Genomic DNA, 12,772 nt, shown 5'->3' on the forward strand with positions numbered 1-12,772 from the left:
TTTTTTTTTTTTTTTTAGAAATAGCCTTTGTGCACAGCCAGCCTTGTACTCTTCTAGGTTCAAAAAACCGTCTTCCATAAAATGCGTTGCACAAATTCGAACATCTGGGTTGTGCTGTTCTGTTGTAAATAAATCTTAACCAATGTTTCCTAATTGCATCTACTTCCGGAAGGCCAAATAAAGTGCTTTTGCTTTCGCACTGAAACACACAGCGTCTCCCTGACATGCTGCTTCAACACTAACTGCGGTTACTGAAACCACACCTTCTTTCTTTGCGTGCACATTTGGGCAGTATGCTCATATATTTACACATAGTGACGTAGACATGTGGGGGCGTGTTACAACGAGCCGTTTTTGGTAGGCGTCGTTGACTCTTAACTTTTATAAAGAATATCTCTTTGGATTTGAGACTTTAGTCTTTGTAACTTTACAGATCTTCTTTATGCACCAAGAGCTTGTAACACTCCAAAGAGAAAGGACAAATTGAAATCGTATCATATGACTCCCTTAATATGTTTTTGAAAGAAGTCTCTTATGCTCACTAAGGCTGCATTTACTTGATCCAAAAATACAGTAAAATTGTGAGATATTATTACAATTTAAACTAACAGTTTTCTATGTGAATATATTATAAAATGTAATTTATTCCTGTGATCAAAGCTGAATTTTCAGCATCATTACTCCAGTCTTCAGTGTCACATGATTCTTCAGAAATCAATCTAATATGCTGCTTTGCTGCTCAAGAACCAAATTCAAGACCTTATCCAACACAATAGATGTACTTTATTAATTATTAATGAACCATCTGTTTTGATATCAGTTTAAATGTCCGTGATCGATACATCGGTGCATCTCTAGTGGTCTAATTTGTAGTGTTGACTGTATACTGTAATATATATCTCTTTATTAGACACTTGACCCGCCTAAATACTCATGTTCCATTATCTAAACATCCTGCTACTCTATTCTGTTGACATTTCATTGGTATCAAACCGCAGCTCTGTTTTTGATGCTGAGCCAATATCAAAAACACACACACACGGAGCATAAAAACAGCGGCGGCCCTCATATCTCCTAAATATTTGATATATTTCTGACCTTCTTGGAGGAGAAAATGCTCAGACTTTGTGTTTGAGGACATGATGAATGCATGTTGTTCAGCTCGTGATGGTCTGTTCAGACAAAAGGGAGCGTCCCGCAGAAGTTAATGGCCGTGTGCTCTTGTGAGTCGAGTGTGTAATGATTCACTGCCGACGGGGCTGAAATGCAAATACCCAACTTCTTGTTCTTGATCTTTTTCCATATTCAATAAAAGGTTTCATAAAAGAACACAAAGGTGTTTAGGCACTTTATCATTTACAGTTGAAACTGCTCTAAGCGAAGTACTTCATCTTTTAAATTGAACAACTCCCTTAGTTCTGGGACTCATAAATACAAGTTCAGCAGGAGTTTTCCTTTCAGATATGTTTCTAGGAACTTCGAAACTCCTTGATATCTCTGATGTCCTGAGAAATAGATATGTCTTGGTTCATTTTTATATTTTAGTCAAATCAGATTGACCTTTGTATTTTCTGCTCTTAAAGACCTGTGATGTGTGAAGGTTGAAATCAAGACGAGCCACAGTTTGATGCCAGTGAGAGCTTATGATCTTTTCACAGAATGTTCTTTACCTTATGAAGGATGATTTTACATAGAAAACCAAATAAATCACCAAAAAATGACTTTCACAGCCAGGGTCACATTTAATAAAAATGTATGTGAAACAGTATGTATTATGCACAGTGTTGGAGGAAACGAGTAGCACAAGTTATGTAATAAGATTACTTTTTTCAGGTAACTAGTAGGGCCTTTGCAGTTGCCAAAAATACAACTTTTGGATTTTTTATTATTAAAAATAAATAAGCAAGCTCAGCTCAGGTGACAAAAAGTAACACAGAAGTAACGTAATGCATTACTTCCCAACAAATGTAACTAAGTATCACAATTAGTTACTTTATGGAGTACCGCAATATCATAACAAATTACTTTTAAAAGTAACTTTTTATGCATTCAAACACTATTTTTTGTCACGTGACCTCAAGTGGCATCCTGTTTAGTTGTGCACACATTCATTTCAGCCCCAGGCTAGTCATGTAGGAGTGAAATGTTCACAGTGTCGCTCTTATCAAACCAACCTCGCGCTGGTGTGCTTCTCAGGTTTTTAAGCGCTCTGGCGGTGCTAGCGGAGCGGCCCGAGTTGGTGGAGCGTGTGATGATCACCAGAACCATATGCCAGGAGGGAGCGTATCAGGTGCGTCTCTGTAAAGACGGGACGTGGACCACGGTTCTGGTGGATGACATGCTGCCCTGCGACGAATACGGATTCCTGCTCTTCTCACAGGTTTGTGTTGCTGCGCTTGAGTTTGTTTGTTAGGACTGATTTTATAAGTGCTTGCAATTAATAGACTAATCATGATTATTTGAGATAACTGCCTTCAATGAGCAGTTTCAACTTTCAAATATTGTCATCCAAAGTAAATAATTGCAAATTTTTTACCTACAGTACCAAACAACCAGAGGTGGCGAAAAATGAATTGTAACAGCAAATAGTTTTGATACATACATATTGGAACCAGATCTACATTTATCTGAAAAATAAAGACAACATTTCTTTTTAAATTAAATTTAAATTTATTTTTTTAATTAAATGAAATAAAGAATTGCATGTTTTTACTTACTAAACAATGTCATGTAGCAATAAATTATAAGTCAATTGTAAAATAATTATGTAATATTTTGAATAATAATTATGTATGCTATTATTGATTATTATTATATATATGCAAATATTTTAGACCTTTGCTGGAAAGTATTTAATAGATTGTTTAAAAAAAGAATGTTCTTTACATTATGAAGGATGATTTTATGTAAAAAAACAAATAAATCACCAAAAAATGACTTTCGCAGCCAGGGTCACATTTAATAAAAATGTATGTGAAACAGAATGTATTATGCACAGTGTTGGAGGAAGTGCATTGCAAGTAACATGAGTTATGTAATCAGATTACTTTTTTCAAGTAACTAGTAAGGCCTTTACAGTTGCCAAAAATACAGCTTTTGGATTTTTTATTATTAAAAATAAATAAGCAAGCTCAGCTCAGGTGACAAAAAGTAACACAGAAGTAACGTAATGCATTACTTCCCAACAAATGTAACTAAGTATCACAATTAGTTACTTTATGGAGTACCGCAATATCATAACAAATTACTTTTAAAAGTAACTTTTTATGCATTCAAACACTATTTTTTGTCACGTGACCTCAAGTGGCATCCTGTTTAGTTGTGCACACATTCATTTCAGCCCCAGGCTAGTCATGTAGGAGTGAAATGTTCACAGTGTCGCTCTTATCAAACCAACCTCGCGCTGGTGTGCTTCTCAGGTTTTTAAGCGCTCTGGCGGTGCTAGCGGAGCGGCCCGAGTTGGTGGAGCGTGTGATGATCACCAGAACCATATGCCAGGAGGGAGCGTATCAGGTGCGTCTCTGTAAAGACGGGACGTGGACCACGGTTCTGGTGGATGACATGCTGCCCTGCGACGAATACGGATTCCTGCTCTTCTCACAGGTTTGTGTTGCTGCGCTTGAGTTTGTTTGTTAGGACTGATTTTATAAGTGCTTGCAATTAATAGACTAATCATGATTATTTGAGATAACTGCCTTCAATGAGCAGTTTCAACTTTCAAATATTGTCATCCAAAGTAAATAATTGCAAATTTTTTACCTACAGTACCAAACAACCAGAGGTGGCGAAAAATGAATTGTAACAGCAAATAGTTTTGATACATACATATTGGAACCAGATCTACATTTATCTGAAAAATAAAGACAACATTTCTTTTTAAATTAAATTTAAAAAAAATTTTTAATTAAATGAAATAAAGAATTGCATGTTTTTACTTACTAAACAATGTCATGTAGCAATAAATTATAAGTCAATTGTAAAATAATTATGTAATATTTTGAATAATAATTATGTATGCTATTATTGATTATTATTATATATATGCAAATATTTTAGACCTTTGCTGGAAAGTATTTAATAGATTGTTTAAAAAAAGTGTTTTAAGCATTGTAAAAATTGTAATATTTTAAATGAATTTATTATTTAAAAAAATCTCAAATGAATCCGCATGAGAAAAATAAGTAAACAAGATTAAAATGTTGTATTTATCGTAAAATAATTTAAAATAATTATGTATGCAGTTATTAGTGATTACGTATGCAAATATTTTAGACTGTTACTGGAAAGCATTTAAAAAGTTAGTGAAAAGTGTTTTAAACGTTGTAAAGATTTTAATATTTTAAATGAATTCAACTTTTATTTTAAATATTGTTATTACTGAATATAACTGTATACATTTTATATACTACTATTAGCATTAAAATGTTATTATGATTAAATATATAGAACCTAATTATATTTTAAAAAAATTATATTTAAATATTTTTGTTTACAAAGGCTTTTTATTACAAAGTAGTGTGTATAGGCAATTCTAAATTGTATTTTTGAAAAAAAAATTTTTTACTGCAAACATTACATCCCTGTTGGTTGCTTTACTTCCTGCTAATGGCTTGTGTTAATATTTTAATCTCTCTTTTTTTCTGTGTTTTTCTCTGGGACAGGCTCAGCGGAGGCAGCTGTGGGTCGCGCTGATAGAAAAGGCTCTGGCGAAGCTGCATGGCTCATATTTTGCGCTGCAGGCCGGTCGTGCCATCGAGGGTTTGGCGACGCTCACTGGCGCCCCCTGTGAAAGTCTGATGCTGCAGGTCAGCTCAACCAACCCCCGTGAAGAGCCCATCGACACGGACCTCATATGGGCTAAAATGCTCAGCTCCAAGGAGGCGGGGTATGGCGACATGCTCCAGATTATTAGACTAATTGTCCTGTAATTTGAGCTCTGTAATTTATTCACTGTGCTCTGGACTCGCTAATTTCAAGGCACATTATAAGATGACAAGGCATCTTTTGTCCTTTGTAATAAAGGCAAAAAGCCAATAAATGAATTAAAAGAAAAGGCCTCTAAAGTGCATTACTACAAATTGGATCAATACAAAGTATTTCTGGGCTACTTGGCAATTACAGGACGATTAGTGTCCACATACTAGCATTAGTTATACATACAGTATCAGCAGAATAATGCAAATTATATTGCAAAATATTGATAATGATATTAATTTATAAGTATTATGTCTATAATTATTATTGTAGAATTTATATCTAAAAGACACACTGTTGGATATTTTCAACCATTATTTAAAAGTTGTTGTAATCATTTTATATGAAGTAATTAAACTAATATAAACTAAAATATTTGTTTATTAATTTTCTGTCCATCTGTTTATTTGTGATTCTGATTCAAATTTATATTTGATTTTGAATCTAAAAATTGGAATAAAAATATTATTCACAAAATAATAATAATAAATGATTCAGCTAAAAATATAAATAAACAAGGTTAAAATGTTGTATTTTGAGTTTTATGTGCTGTAAAGTTATTTGTTAATTTGAATATTCATATGGTATTTATATAGCAGGGTTTGTATGTATTATAGTTAACTAAAATCATTCAAAAAAACGTATTTTTACTTTTTTAATTAAATACAAAAATAAATGTGTTTTAGTTTTCAAAATGTACTTATTTTCATTTTGTTTAGCTTGATGTACTAAAATAACTACAACTGAAATAAAATGTAATAAAAACTATAAAGGCATATTTAAAAATAAAAAATTACCAAAAATGCACAATAAAATACTAAAAATGTAACTTAAATTTAATTGCTAATGGACTATATGTAAACTAATTCAAAATTATGAAACGGAGAGTTCCGGTCCTTGATTCTGATTGGCTGAGCCGCGTTCGAAGCTGTTGTAAATTACTCTACAAACACACACCTTTGTGTACCTGTTTACGTTTGTGTGTTGCTCGGCAGCCACTTAGCTGGAACCACAACTGATTCTGAGGAACTACGTTGTTTGGTGGAAGAATACTGTTTTTATTAATATCATTACACTTTATTTGCTTTGTGAAACCTTACTACGTGTATGGAATAACCGTTTTATAAAAGCAATAAGCCCCGTGAAGCCGTGGTTTACAGTGAATTTATAACAGCTAAGGGAGTTTTAGGCACTCCGCTTCGTGTTGTGCCTAACAACGCCCCTTAGCTGTTATTAATTCACTGTAAACCACGGCTTCACGGGGCTTATTGCTTTATTATAATAAAAAAAGTATCAAAGATACTAAAAAAAAATCACTGTTCTGATAGTAGTGTAATTGTGAAGTGAGTTACGATGTTTGGGTTTGAGATCGTTCTCTGTGTGTGTCTCAGCTTTCTGATGGGGGCGTCCTGTGGTGGCGGGAACATGAAGGTGGATGATGCTGTATATGAGTCTCTGGGGCTCCGCCCCCGACACGCCTACTCCATTCTGGACGTCAGGGATGTTCAGGGCTACAGGTCAGACACGTTCACAACATGCATTCTGTGAAATAAGGGTTTGTTCACCCATACGACAGAAAATATGATATATAGCACTCTATTTTGTTGGGGTGTAAGTTAACTGTACACGTATTCACACTAAAAATGTTCAGTATGGGTCTTTTTGGGTCAGTAAGCAGTGTTGTTTTAACCACTGTATATGCAGAAGTTAATTTGAATCTCCTCATTTCAATGACACAATATCAATTCTTAAATCATAAGATTGATTATTTAGTCTGTGCTGTTTCAGTGAATAAAACTTTATTAGACATTATATAGCGCACCTCCCGTCCTATAATCGCAATAAGCTTTGCGTTTAGTTAATTTCGATAAGAAACAAAATCTCATCTTTCACGCTCTGTCAGTTTTATGAGGAAATTCAAGCTATAAATGGCATTTTGTTGCTCTTTGATGTGTCGTGACCGATCGCTGTATAATCGTGATGATCCCTTTCTTTTACTACTAGTTAGAGCATGAAATAAACATGAATAAGACATGAAATAAGTCACTCATTTAGTGTTTCAACTGCAGAAACACCTCAATAAATCAGCTTGTAAAAAAAAATAGCATTACATTTACCTCAGGCAAGTCATCAGTGTCCACAACTCATTTGTTCGCTAAAATAATGAAGTCTAGGGAAGAGTGTTTCGCTAAATATATGCACTGTATTAGCCTATATATTTATTATATTTACTTAACCTGTTAGTGATGTCTTAATTACTTAATGAAAAAGTTATGATTATGAACAAATTGGAGAAACAAATGTATAATTAGATTTAAGTTCATGTAAAAACTGTATTATGTATAATTTACATTTGTATACAATTTTTTTTAGTTCAGTTTTGATTATTATATTTAAAAATAAATAGCAATTGAATTTAATACTTTGGTTTGCTTTGTTAATCTTTAATATCTAGTAATATGCAATTAATACTTTACAGCATTAGCTGTAGAGATTTATTTTTTTATTTTAATTGAATTCATTTAAAGACAGAGCCACAATTTGTACAGTAATCCACTGTTTAATGAAAGAGTACGTTTATTTGCGGTTTCTGAAAACATACCAAACCATGACTTCAAAACCAAACATTTTTTGTGTGTACCATTACACACCTACTGCTTTGCATATAATGAAAATAATTCATGCAGTTATGCCAAGAACAAAAAAGTAGTCCATCTAGGTTTTCTGAGGTCATGCAGTAGCATGCATGAGGAAGTGAGTTGTTTTTATATCGGGAGCCACGCGTGCACTCATTATGACAGAACAATAAAAGCGCCGCTCCCGTGTCAGTAAAGCAGGACAGAGCTGTAAATCTGGAGCGCTTCTCGTTTGTGTTCAGGCTGCTGCGTTTGAGGAACCCCTGGGGCCGGTTCTCCTGGAACGGCTCGTGGTCAGACGAGTGGGCCGACTGGCCGCAGCACCTGCGTCACGAGCTCATGGCTCACGGCAGCAGCGAAGGCGTCTTCTGGATAGAATACGGAGACTTCATTAAGTGAGTCATTAAGTGCTTCATCTGTGTTACATTGACCTTTAATCTGAGATGAGCTTCATCAGAGCTTTCCATAAATAAAGAGCACCTCATTAGTGGTCAGAAGTGGTTCAGAAGTGGTGTGAATGTGCCGGAGGTGGATGGCCTGTGTATTTGTATTGTATTATATTATGTTTGTTTTTTTCTCTGAAAATTGTTTAAAAATGTTTTAAAATTCATTCAATTTTAAATTCATTTTAAATTATATAAACATATATAAATATGCTGTATATTATTTGTATTTTATTATGTAACCTATTCGATTTCGATTTTTTTTATTATATACATATGAGCAAATGAGATGAACTTGGGGGGAAAAAACAAGACATTTTACACCTTATTTATTTATTTTAAATTATTAAAATCTACATTAATAAAAAAACATATTTTATGCTATTTTTATATTGCAAAAAAGTAAAAATATTGCTTGAAAATATGCTTTTTGAAAACAAAAAATATGCGTTAGAAAAAATTATATTTAAATTAATTAATTTTATTTCATATAAACATTATTTAATGATGACATGAGACCTGCTTTAAATTTGAAAGACTTTTTACATGATATTTAGGCTATTGAAAATATTACGTTAACATTTTAATTGTACATATTATTTAATGGTGGCAAATGAGATCTACATACATTAGAAAATGAAAAAAGAGACTTATTTACATCGTATTTATTACAAATGTTAAAAATATATTAATTTTATGTTAAATGCATATTTAATAAATACAAACAATATCTACATAAATGTAAAAAATAATGATTTATTTTACACCATATTTGTTACGGATATTATATTACAATTCAGTTACTTTAATATGATATACATTTTTAATATTTAATATTATTTTCAAATTTATGTAGATTTCATATGCTATAATTAAAGACATTTAACAATTCTTATTAAAAAATATTAAGATATGTATAATGTTGGCAAAGGAGATCAAATGATTTACATATTTATTAGATTTTAAATAATTATTTTAACAATTGTTACATTTTATAAACATTTTATACATGCTCTTTAATGATTGTAAATGAGATGGACAAAATAATTATATTTGTGTAAACATTATTTTAATTCCAATCAGGTATTGTTATCAGCTGATGCACTAATTGGCCAAAATACACAATCATCCACCAGACCAGCATATCAGTCTATCATTAGATCTAGTTAAATAACTAGAGCACAAAAACCCTGTTATTTAATTTGTGGTGATTGTATCTTATGTGTGCAGGTACTTTGATTCGGTGGATATCTGCAAGATTCATCCTGATTGGCAGGAAGTTCGTCTGCAGGGCTGCTTCCCGTGCCGGGCGAGTAAACCGGTGACCGTCACCGCCCTCACGGTCCTGGAGAGAACCGCGCTGGAGTTCGCCCTCTTCCAGGAGGGCAGCAGGTAAATAACAGCCAAATGAATAAAGAATGAGACATGAAATATTAATCATGAAACAACAACAACATAAGTTCTGTGTCACTCCTCCAGGCGTTCGGACACGGCCGACAGTCACCTGTTGGATCTGTGCATCATGGTCTTCCGGGCCTCGTTTGGGAACGGGAATAAGCTGGTCCTGGGACGTCTGCTGGCGCACAGCAAGCGCGCGGTGAAGAAGTTCGTAGGATGTGACGTGATGCTGGAGCCGGGAGAGTACGCGGTTGTCTGCTGTGCCTTTAATCACTGGCAGATGGACCTGACGGGCGCTTTGACACCAGGTACACAAACACACACACGCTTAATTACAACAAACACTCTGGAATCATTAAGCAGGAATCATTTTAGATGAGATAAAAGGGTTAGTTCACCCAAAAATGAAAAGTCTGCCATTAATTACTCACCCTCATGTCGTTCCAAACCCGTAAGACCTTCATTCATCTTCAGAACACAAATTAAGATATTTGATGAAATCCGAGAGCTCTCTGACCCTCCCATAGACAGCAACACAACTGAAATGTGACCCTGGAGCACAAAAGCAGTAAGTCAAGTCGCTGGGGTATATTTGTAGCAATAGCCAACAATACATTGTATGGGTCAATTATTGATTTTTCTTTTATGCCAAAAATCATTAGGATATTAAGTAAAGATCATGTTCCATGCAGGTATTTTGTAAATTTCCTTCTGTAAATATATCAAAACTTAATGTTTGATTAGTAATATGCATTGCTAAGTATTTCATTTGGACAACGTTAAAAGTGATTTTCTCAATATTTAGATTTTTTTTGCACCCTCAGATTCCAGATTTTTATTCAGCTTCAGCTTATTTATTCAGCTTTCAGATGATGTATACATCTCAATTTCGAAAAATTGACCCTTATGACTGGTTTTGTGGTCCAGGGTCACAAATGTTCCCAGTCCCAGAAACGTAGCAAGGACATCAGTGGCTCATCAGTGGTTTTACGAGAATACTTTGTGTGCAAAGAAAACAAAAATAACAATTTATTGAACAATTGTTCTCCCCCGCAACACCGTCTTCCGCCGTTATCGAGAGTAGCACAATGCATGCGCGCACTTTCCTCTGAACGTAATCAGCGTTGTTTATGTTCATTGGATTACGTTCAGGGGAAACGCGCGCATGCGTCTTGATACTCTCGATAATGGCGGAAGACGGTGTTGCGGGGGAGAAGAATTGTTAAATAAAGTTGTTGTTTTTTTCCTTTGCGCACAAAAAATATTTAAGTTGGACTGTTTGGACATGGACTGTTTACCGATCTCCTTGCTACGTTTCTGGACCTGGGAACATTTCAGTTGTGTTGCTGTCTATGGAGGGTCAGAGAGCTCTCCGGTTTCATCAAAAAATATCTTAATTTGTGTTCCGAAGATGAACGAAGGTCTTACGGGTTTGGAACGACATGAGGGTAATTAATGACAGACTTTTCATTTTTGGGTGAACTATGCCTTTAAGAAAGCATGCGAGTGTTTTTATAGTGTCCAGCCCCACCAACGATCGCAGACCCAGTCAGGATTTCCCAGGGTACATCTTAGCCATCTACAGCTCCAGACAGGTGATGGTGGAGCAGGTGGAGGCCACACACACCACGCTCGCCGACGCCATCATCCTGCTGACGGAGAACAAGGGAGAGAGACATGAGGTATGGAGAACTTTCACTATCATTTCTCCAGTGCATGAAGATAAATATGTAAATGGCTAACACTTTAGATTATGGAACACATGTTCACTATTAACTAAGAGTTTCCTTCGCCAAACTCCTAATTTGCTGCTTATTAATAATTAGTAAGGCAGTTGTTAAGTTTAGGTATTGGGTCGGGTTAAGGGATCTAGAATATGGTCATGCAGAATAAGGCATTAATGTGCGCCTAATATGCATGCTAATAAGCAACTAGTTAATACTGAGATTTGTTTCTTTTTAAAAAAGTGTTACTGTATAATTTTATTAATTCTGTTTTTTTTTTATTTGCGAGGAATTTTTAGAAATCACACTGAGCAGAATAAAACTGTTATATGATGAGAAAATGGGTTTACTTTGTATGTTTATGATTTCATGTAATTTATTGAGATTGTCATTTCAAACTTTTTTTAATAATAGGAATAAATAATGTAATAATTCCTATTATATATATTGTTATGCATTTATTTGATGCATGTTATTACTATAGAATAGTAAAAGTATTTATAGTATATTTTTATTTTGTAATCATTATATCTAATAGAATTTGTTTATAGTCATGAATAATTTAATAATTAAACATATAATTAACAAAGTTATATATTACAAATGTATATATTTAGAAGTTTAGTAATATTTTATAATAATAATTCATATATAATTAACACATAAATTATGTGAATGTAAAAGTTTTGTATATCTGTAAATATAATACACTTTTATTGCATAATCATAAATGTGTGTATGTTTGTTATCAATACTATATATTTCAATATATAGTAGTTTTTGTTATCATTACTAATTAATTTATATATATATATATATATGTATATGTATATGTACTATACATATATAGACGTTTAACCAACTGTGACAACTTCCTCTTCTGAGAAACCTGGAAATGTGAAAAGGGTCAATAATAATTAAGAGCAAGCAACGAGGAAGGCTGTGTTTTTATTCTCAGGGTCGAGAAGGAATGACATGTTACTACCTGACTCACGGGTGGGCGGGGCTCATCGTCGTCGTGGAGAACCGTCACCCGAAGTACTACCTCCATGTGTCATGTGACTGTACCGACAGCTTCAATGTGGTGTCGACCCGCGGCAGCCTGAAGACCATCGACAGCGTGCCGCCGCTGCACAGGTAAACACAGCCTCACTTCCCTGATTCCTCCAGGCGTTGCTCGTCTGACAGCAGCAGGAACGAGAGCAGGCCGCTGTTCCTCCGGCTCCAGATGGAAGCCTGCAGTGTGATCGTCAATGATAGTCCTGTTTTATTTTAGAGCGAGAACCACATGACCGCTTCACCTCTAAAGTATTCATAGCACAATCACACTCCTCTCATTCACATGATTTATCAACCCTTACAGTGCTGCTTATGCAGTTTTAACCAACACAGTTATTAATTTAAAAAGATGATGAAAGCTAATTTATTAAAATAATTATTAAAGACTATTAAAAACAAAAAAGTGATTATTTGTTTATTTATTTAATATAAAAATTATTTATTTATTTATATGAATGAATGTTTTTTTATTATTATTTATCATTTAAATAGTGTGTATATATATATAACTTTATATGTATATATATATATATATATA

General features: G+C 34.0%; 1 protein-coding gene across 1 annotated transcript in view; it reads left to right on the plus strand.

The window, feature by feature from the left end:
- LOC107561100 (calpain-15-like) overlaps positions 1 to 12,772 on the plus strand; it is a 31,950-nt gene that overhangs the window by 17,822 nt on the left and 1,356 nt on the right. Inside the window, exons 4-13 of the mRNA XM_016245456.1 lie at positions 1,162 to 1,223; positions 2,197 to 2,400; positions 3,420 to 3,603; positions 4,662 to 4,885; positions 6,366 to 6,491; positions 7,853 to 8,005; positions 9,284 to 9,445; positions 9,533 to 9,759; positions 10,970 to 11,133; positions 12,134 to 12,312. Coding sequence (XP_016100942.1) covers positions 1,162 to 1,223; positions 2,197 to 2,400; positions 3,420 to 3,603; positions 4,662 to 4,885; positions 6,366 to 6,491; positions 7,853 to 8,005; positions 9,284 to 9,445; positions 9,533 to 9,759; positions 10,970 to 11,133; positions 12,134 to 12,312 — 1,685 coding nt within the window. The remainder of the gene's footprint in view (positions 1 to 1,161; positions 1,224 to 2,196; positions 2,401 to 3,419; positions 3,604 to 4,661; positions 4,886 to 6,365; positions 6,492 to 7,852; positions 8,006 to 9,283; positions 9,446 to 9,532; positions 9,760 to 10,969; positions 11,134 to 12,133; positions 12,313 to 12,772) is intronic.

The sequence above is a fragment of the Sinocyclocheilus grahami genome, unplaced genomic scaffold (assembly GCF_001515645.1).
Source record: "Sinocyclocheilus grahami isolate Dianchi unplaced genomic scaffold, SAMN03320097.WGS_v1.1 scaffold758.1, whole genome shotgun sequence".
Classification (NCBI taxonomy): domain Eukaryota; kingdom Metazoa; phylum Chordata; class Actinopteri; order Cypriniformes; family Cyprinidae; genus Sinocyclocheilus; species Sinocyclocheilus grahami.